Source organism: Pteropus alecto, unplaced genomic scaffold, assembly GCF_000325575.1.
Source record: "Pteropus alecto unplaced genomic scaffold, ASM32557v1 scaffold398, whole genome shotgun sequence".
Taxonomy (NCBI): domain Eukaryota; kingdom Metazoa; phylum Chordata; class Mammalia; order Chiroptera; family Pteropodidae; genus Pteropus; species Pteropus alecto.
The window spans coordinates 191,693-200,962 of NW_006442497.1; the positions used below are offsets into that span (position 1 = coordinate 191,693).

Here is a 9,270-nt window from a genome sequence, read left to right on the forward strand (position 1 = left end):
AGATACACAAAAAAATAAAGAGAAAGAAACCCAAACAAAACACCAAAGAAAACCAGCAAACTACAAGGGACCATACCAAGAGAAGAAAGGGATAAAGAACTACAAAAACAACCAAAAAACCATTAACAATATGGCAATAAGTACATAACTATCAATAATTACTTTAAATGTAACCCCAACCAAATTGTAACCCCAACCACGGGGTGGTTGAATTGATAAAAAAGAAGACCCATCTATGTACTGCCTACGAGAGACTTGTTTCAGATTGAAAGACACACACAGATTACAAGGAAAGGGATGGAAAAATATATCTCATGAAAATAGGAATAAAAATAAAGCTGGGTAGCAACAGTCAGCTTAGATATCAGACAAAATATATTTTAAAACAAAGACTTTAAAAAGAGACAAATAAGTGCATCACATAATGATAAAAAGGGCAGCCTAAGAACAAGATATAACAATTGTAAATATCTATGCACTCAACATAGGAGCACCTAAGTATATAAAGCAAATATTAACAGACATAAATGGAAAAATTGATAATAATACAATAATAGCAGGAGACTTTAATACCCCCACTTACATCCATAGACAGAAAATCAACAAGGAAACAACAGCCTTAAACATCACATTAGACAAGATGGACTTAATAGATATTTACAGAACATTTCATCCAAAAAATGCTTTATATACACTCTTTTTAAATGCACATGGAACATTCTCCAGGATAGATCACACATTAGGCCACAAAACAAGTCTCAATAAATTCAAGAAGATTGAAATCATATCAAATATCTTTTCCAACCACAATGGTATGAAAGTAGAAATCAACTACAAGAAGAAAAATAGAAAAAGCCCAAACACATAGAAACAAAACAACAAAGTACTAAACAACCAATGGATCAAAGAGAAAATCAGACAGGAAATCAAAAACTACATTGAGTGAAATGAAAATGTAAACACAACTTTCCAAAATCTATGGGATGCTACAAAAGTAATTCTAAGAGGAAAATTCATAGAGATGCAGGCCTATCTCAAGAAACAAAAAGTCCCAAATAAACAATCTAAGTTTATACTTAAAGCATCTAGAAATATAACAACAGCAACAAAAGAAAGTAGAATGAAGGAAATAAAATAGAGACTAAAAAACAATAGAAAATATCAATAAAACTAAGACCTGTTTCTTTATTTTTTGTATATTTTTTATTGTTTATTGGGGTAACATTGGTTAATACAATTATATAATTTTCAGGTGTACATTATAATTTGACATCTATATATTCTTTTGTGTGATTATCACCCAAAGTCCAGTTTCCTTCAGCTACCATATATTTGATCCCCTTTACCCACTTCGCCCTCCCCCCCTCCCATATTTGACTCCCTTTACCCCGTCTACCTCACCCCTCCTCCCACATGCCCTACCCTCTGGTAACCACTAGTTCATTGTCCATGTCAATGAGTCTCTGTTTGTCCTGTTCATTTGTTGCTTTTAGGTTTATATCCCATCTATAAGTAATATCGTGATTTTCTACTTTTTCAGTCTGGCTTATTTCGCTTAGCATGATTATCTCGAGGTCCATCCATGTTGTCGCAAATGGCTGTATTTCATCTCTTCTTATGGCTGAGTAATATTCCATTGTATATATGTGCCACAGCTTCTTTAGCCAATCATCTATCATAGGACATTTCAGTTGCTTCCATGTCCTGGCCACTGTGAATAATGCTGATATGAACATCAGTGTGCAAATATCTTTTCAGATATGAATTTTCAAGTTTTTGGGTTAAATACCCAGTAGAGGGATTATTAGATCATATGGTAGATCAATTCTTAATTTTTTGAGGACCCTCTATACTGTTTTCCATAGTGGCTATACCAATTTGCAGTCTACCAGCAGTGTGGGAGGGTTCTTTTTTCTTCGCATTCTCTCCAACATTTTTTATTACTTGTCCTGTTGATAATAGCTATTCTAACAGGTGTGAGATGGTATCTCATTGTGGTTTTGACTTGCATTTCCCTAATAGCTAGCAAAGTTGAGCATCTTTTCATATGTTTGTAGGCCATTTGTATGTCAAGAGCTGGTTCTTTAAAGCAATAAACAAAACTGACAAACCTTAAGCCCAAATAAATAAAATCAGAAGCAAAAGAGAAATTACAACACCAGCACAAAAATACAAAGGATCATAAGAGACTACTATAAACAATTATTTGCCAACAAATTAGATAACGTAGAAGAAATGAATAAATTTCTAGAACATGCAACCCTTCAAGACTAAACAAGGAAGAAACAGAAAATCTAAACATATTGATTACTAGCAATTAAATTGAAGTAGTAATAAAAAATAACTCTCAATAAACAAAAGTCCAAGACCAGAAGACTTCACAGGTGAATTCTACCAAACATTTAAAGAAGAACTAATACCTATCTTTCTCAAACTACTACTACTACAAGAAAAAAAAAACTGAAAAAGAAGGAACACTTCCAAACTCATTCTATGAGGCCAGCATTATTCTGTTACCAAAACCAATTAAAGACACAACAAAAAAGAAAAAAGAAAAAAATTACAGGCCAATACCCCTTATCAACATAGATGCAAAAATTCTCAACAAAATATTAGCAAACCATATTCAACAATATCTTAAAAGGATTATACACCATGATCAAGTAGGATTTATTATAAGGATACAAGGATGGTTCAACATCCATAAATCAATCAACATGATACATCACAGGAACAAAATCAAAGATAAAAATCATATGATCATCTCAATAGATGCAGAAAAAGTATTTGACAAAAAAAATTCAACATCTATTTTTAATAAAAACTCTCAAGAAAGTGGATGTAGAGGGAATATACCTCACATAATAAAGAAACAAACTAAATCCAAAGTGAGCACAAGGAAGGACACAACACTGATCAGAACAGAAATAAATGAAATAGAGCCAGAAAGCAATAGAAAAGATTAATGAAACTAAGAGCTAGTTCTTTGAAAAGAGAAACAAAATTGCCAATTTTCTAGTTAGATTAACTAAGGAAAATAAAAGACAATAAATTAAATCAGAAATGAATGAGGAGAAATTAAACTGACATCACAGAAATACAGAGAATCTTAACCCATTTCCCATTTAGAAAAAAAGTGCAGCTCACTGCCAACATTAATTTAACTTTACATAAACACGCTCTTTGAGGCTAAACCAAATCTGACTGGTTTTTAATGTGAAAATAAAATATAAAAACTGTTCTTGGAGTTATTTCTAAACAGAACTTGTCTCTAACCCTAATGTAAAAAGAAATGTATACATAAATTAGATTCATCAAATGAATCTTTGGCTAACAACTGTTTGAGAATGATGTTAACATTGTGCATAGGAATGCTACATTTTCTAGGATTTTACATTTTCAGCGATCGAGAATTACTATGTTTTGTAAATGGAAATACCACTACTAAAAACAGAATGCTATAAATAGAATGATATTATTGGTTTCCAAAGACTATTGATATACTAGAGAGATGTGAAAATAATAATAAAAGCGAGATATTTCATGGCAAACTTTGGGGATAAGGTTAGGACTGTAATCCACAAGTTATATCACAAGGTAAACACTGCAGCCGCAAGCCCGGCCAGTGAGAATTATTCAGGCAAACGGGAAATGAGTTGAGATTACTAAAACAATTATATGCCAACAAATTAGATAACCTAGAAGAAATGAATAAATTCCTACAAACATACAACCTACTAAGAATGAATAATGAAGAAACAGAAAATCTAAACAAACCAATAAAGAGGAAGGGGATTGAATCGATAACCAAATACCTCCCAACAAAGCAAAGACAAGGATGAGATGATTTCACTGGTGAATTTTTAGAAACATATCAAGAAAAATTAAAGCCAACCCTTCTCAAACTCTTCCAAAAAACTGAAGAGGAGTGAGCAATATCAAACTCATTTTACAAGGCCAGCATTATCCTGATACCAAAGTCAGATAAGAACACTACAAGAAAGAAAACTATAGATCAATATATCTAATGAATATAGATGCAAGATTCTAAAAATATTAGCGAACCAAATTCAACAGCACATAAAAAGGATCATACAGCATAATCAAGCAGGAATAAACCCTATGTAAAACTAAAGCTTCTGTCTACTGCTATGCCACCCTGAACATGACAAATCTCATCTGATCTCAGAAGCTAAGCAGGGTTGGGCCTGGTTAGTACTTGGATGGGAGACCACCTAGGAAGACCAAGTGCTATAGGCAGTAAAAAAAAACAACTAAAGCTTCTGCACAGCAAATGAAATAATTAGGCAAGGAAATAATCAGGCATGAAAAGGCATCCCATAGAATGAAAGAAAATATTTGCAAAACATCACTCTGAAAAGGGGTTAATATCAAAATATATAAAAACCTCCTAGAACTCAAAATTTAAAAAAAAAAGCCAATAAAAAATTAGCAAAGAACTTGAAAAGATATTTCTCCAAGAAGACATAAAAAGGGCCTCCAGGTATATGAAAAAGATGCTCATGATCACTAATCATCAGGGAAAGGTAGATTTAAACCCCAATGAGATGTCACCTCACACCTTATTAACCAAAAAGAAAAAACAGCAAATGTTGGAGAGGATGTGGAGAAACTGGGACCATTATACACTACTGGCTATATATCCAAAGGAAATGAAATGATATCTTAAAGAGATATCTGCACCCCTATGTTAATGGCAGCATTATTTGCAGTAGCCAAGATATGGAAACAACCCAAATGTCCTTCAATAGATGAATGGATAAAGTAATATACAAACTTAAAAAAAAGAAGGTAATCCTACCATTTGTGACAACATGGATGAACCTAGAGGACATTACGTGACATGAAATAACCCAGTTACAGAAGGATGGATACTATATGATTTCACTTACACAGGATTTCAAAAGAGTTAAACTCATAGGAGAGAATAGAATGGTGGTTTGTCAGGGGTTGGGGGAGGGGGGAAATAAAAGCATTTTATAATAGGTATAACATTCCTGTTATGTAAAATGAGTAAGTTCTAAAGATCTGCTATAAAACCCAGCACCTATAGCTAGAACTGTGCACTCAAAAATAGGTCAAGAGAATAGACCTCATGTTAAGTGTCTTACCGACAAAAAGAAAAAAAAGAAAAACCACAAATATTACAAGAAAATTCTTGGAGGTGATGCATATTTTTAGTATCTTCATTCTGATATATCATGGGTGTATGCCAAACTCATCAAGATGTATACATTAAACATGTGTAATTTTTATCAATTATACTTCAATACAGCTAAAAACAAATGGAATATAAACAAAGAGCAAACTTGGAGAAAATATAAAGAGTTCAACTTTTTGCATGTTAAGATTGAAGTGCTAATAGAACATATGTGGAGATGTCTACTATGAAGATGAAAATAAAAATTAAGAATGGAGAAAGATCTAAACTGCAGACAATGATGTGAATATAAGCAGAAAACATGACAGGATTAAAATTATGAGTTTATATGCCATCACTTAGAGAGGAGAATAAGAAAACAAATGGACCAAAATTGGAAAACTATACAGTGCCATACATGGAGCTCAGATTAAAAAATGAAGGTCTATTCCTCTTATTTTGGAGGTGAGGGGAAATTAAAAGATGAAATCTTAAATTCAGGTAGTCTGAGGTCTTAAATAAGCTCAATACTGACCTACCTGGGACCTTGGCAAGCCATCAAATTACACATTTTAGTTAAAATGGTGATCAGATTCCACAAGGGAGTAGAATTCATCACATGAGTAGATTAAGATCATGGGTACAAAATTGGTTGATAAATTCCAAAACGCTAAGCAAGAGTAATACACCCTTAAAAAGTGAGGCTGTTAACTTGACTCTGGCTTCCTTCTCCATACCTGAAGGAGTAACTTTTAGGACCCAGATATGAGTTAGCTCCTAGGTAAAGACAAACTAAACTATTGTAGTAAAAGAGATAGAGAGTACACTTTCAGTTCAGGTCAGGTCATTTGTGACAACATGGATGAACCTAGAGGACATTACGTGACATGAGTAGATTTTCACATCTATGAAAATAAATTTTCATAGATATGAGTAGATTTTCATATCTATGAAAGACAATGAGTAGACAATGAGTAGATTTTCATATCTATGAAAATAAATCGGAGAAGAAAGGTTAAGAGATAGAATGTTGTTAACACTAGCTCAGGAAAAAGTAAGTTAAGAATTTGTATTTAACAATAAAAAGTCCAACTTAGCAGAGGTAAACTCAAGAGAATGAGATGTTTGATTTTTAGTCAATATTGACCTGGGAGGACACAGTATTATTTAAAGCAGTGTTTGGGTTTAAAAAATAACATACGATAAAGTAGTTGTTTAACAACTGGAGACACAAAGATCAATTAAAAGTTTTTAAATGATCCTTTTTTAGGATAACCTGGGAATAATAAAGAGGAAGACCTTGCTAGCAGGTCACTGAGATGCCCTTTCTGAGTCCAACTACATACATCCACTTTGTTGCTTTTACTTATTGGACAATTATTAATATGTAACTTTAACAGAAAGATTAATAGTGAAAAAAATAAGTATGGGTTAATATAACAATAGTAATAATATCAATACATTTACTGTATAAAATTATACAAAAATCCCAAGCTTTATCATTATACAGCGAAGGGGATTTTCTTTTTGAAAAAGACTCTTCTCAGGGCCCCCTTCATGTCTCTGTTCCTCAGGCTGTAGATGAAGGGGTTCAGCATGGGCGTCACCACAGTGTACATCACAGCCATGACAGTCTCCTTAACAGTAGAATTGTTGGCTGATGGACATAAATAGAGACCAATAACTGTCCCGTAGAACAGTGACACCACGGAGAGGTGGGAGCCACAGAGGTGGAGAACCTTGCGGATACCTCTAGCAGAAGGGACCTTGAGGATGGAGGACACGATTCGTGCATAGGACATGATGATGAGTAGGAATGGGATGACGAGAATGAGCCCTCCCATGAAAATAATCACCAGCTCATTAACTCGAGTGTCAGAGCAGGACAGCTTCAGCAGAGCAGACATGTCACAGAAAAAGTGAGGAATCACGCTGTTGGCACAAAAATACAATCTGGCCATGAGAAGAGTGTGTAACATGGCATGCAGTGTGGTCAGCACCCATGACAGCACCACCAGAGAGAGACAGAGCTTGGGGTTCATGATGGCGGTGTAGTGCAGGGGGAGGCAGATGGCCACATAGCGGTCATAGGCCATGGCCACAAGGAGGAAGCTCTCTAGGTCTCCAAAAAACAGGAAGAAGTACATTTGTGTCAGGCAGCCTGCATAGGGGATGGATGAGTCTTGGCTCTGCATGTCATGCAACAATTTGGGGATGGTCACAGAAGAGAAGCAAATGTCAGAAAAAGACAAATTGCTGAGAAACAAATACATGGGTGTGTGGAGGTGGGAGTCCAGGTAAATCAGGACAATGATGAGGAGGTTCCCCAGGATGGTGGTAAGATACATGGCCAGGAACAGGGCATAGAACAGGTTTTGCTGCTCTGGCTCAATTGGCAGGCCTAGGAGGAAGAACTCTGAGATGACAGTTTGATTTCTTCCTGTCATGTTCTGTGACCAATACCTTTAGGAGAAAATAACAGTAAAAAATAACAGATTTTTTAATAACATTAAAACGAACATAAAAACGAACATCTTTCTATAATGCATAATCTGTTAGTTGTTCTACAACGACTGAATTCAATCTTGTTATTTCACTCTCATAACAACACTCTGTAACCACAAATATAACACATCACTAAATCCAAGCCATTTTTCAGACGTTTTTTCTCATTTTTTGTTAATTAGCATGTAACAATATCGACTCTTTCTTCCCTTCTAAAACACTCTTGTCTCTTATCTACTGTGTGATCGCACTGGATCTCCGCATATTTCCCTGGGCATTCATTCTCAGTGACTATGATTGGTTTCTTCCCTAACAGTATGTTATATATTGGTGTTTCCTTGGGTTTTTCCTTAAACACTGTTCTCTTATAATTCTCCATATATAGACCTAAAAACACACCTATTCCTATTACCGTATAAATCTCATGGGTAAAACTCTATCGCCTTCAGTACTGTATCATTGATTGCTTAGTGATTATTGCCCCATGTATCACAAGCATTTTCAGCTCAAAAGATCCCAAATGAAACTCATGATCTCACCCTGTCCCTTGCCCAATCCACTCTTCCAAGTCTCTCACATCTCAGTAAAAGAAACCCAGGCTCAAGTTAAACCTAAGAGTTTTCTTTCATTCTCTCCTGGCACTAGCAACATCCAATTTATCGAATCCTATAAACTCTGCCACTTAATTATCTTTCTCTTTCACCTGCTCCTATCACAACTCTCACTACCCTTGAAACCAGGCTAATATCATACCTTGTCTATACTATTAGAACAGTCTCTTAATTTATCTCCCTGCTTCCATGCTCATCCTCTTTCAGTCTCTTCATACTGTGGCATTCTAAGATGAAAATGTGATAATCATTCTCCCTGAAGTCTTCATGAATTCTCGTTGTTCTTAGATAAAAGCAAAGTTCCTTTCAAGGGAAAATTCACTCCAAAAGGTGCTTCATGATCTGATCCTTGCCTACCTCCACAGCTTTATCTGACTCCATAATTGTACTCACTTCCCACTATCCATCAATGCTGGACTTAAAAGTGACAACCTTGCCTCCAGCTTTTCTCACTTGCTGTTCCTCTTGCTAAGCACCTTCCTCCTTCTGCTTTTTATTTACCTAGCTTGCCCCTAATTATCCTCCAGGTATATTACATATCAGTTATGCAGCTAAACATTCCCTGTCTCCCCAGACCAGGTGAGAACCCACTGTTAAGTTTCCACAGCATCTTGTGCTTGTCCCCACAACACTCAGTGTCATTGAGATTATTTGTTTACAGCTACCTTTCCTACCAGGTTGTAAACTCCATGCAAAAAAGGTCATGTCTACTCATAACTGCAGTAGTGCCACCACCTGACACAGTGCCTCGATACAGCCCATGTTTCATAAATATTTATTGGCTGTGCTTCAGGCTGAGGCATGGATACCTCCAACTTTAAAGACAGCAAACTCCTGTTAAGTTAGAATATCTACTCCTACTAAATCCTCTCAGAACAAGAACTCACTTGTTTTAGACAGAATCCTGGATGTGACCTTGGACTCACAGAAAATATTATACCACCTCAACCACATTGCTCTTTATCCTAGACAACCCAGTAAATACATCCACAC

At 35.3% G+C, this 9,270-nt stretch overlaps 1 protein-coding gene and 1 pseudogene across 1 annotated transcript; one reads left to right on the forward strand and one right to left on the reverse strand.

Annotated features, from left to right (window-relative positions):
* The first annotated feature begins 4,141 nt into the window (after positions 1-4,141).
* On the forward strand, positions 4,142-4,260 carry LOC112471484 (annotated as a pseudogene).
* A 2,403-nt stretch (positions 4,261-6,663) lies between these two features.
* Positions 6,664-7,608, reverse strand: LOC102897064 (olfactory receptor-like protein DTMT). Its single transcript, XM_006922185.1, has one exon. It carries the CDS (start codon positions 7,606-7,608, stop codon positions 6,664-6,666), a length of 945 nt encoding a protein of 314 aa, XP_006922247.1.
* Between the last annotated feature and the right edge of the window lie 1,662 nt (positions 7,609-9,270).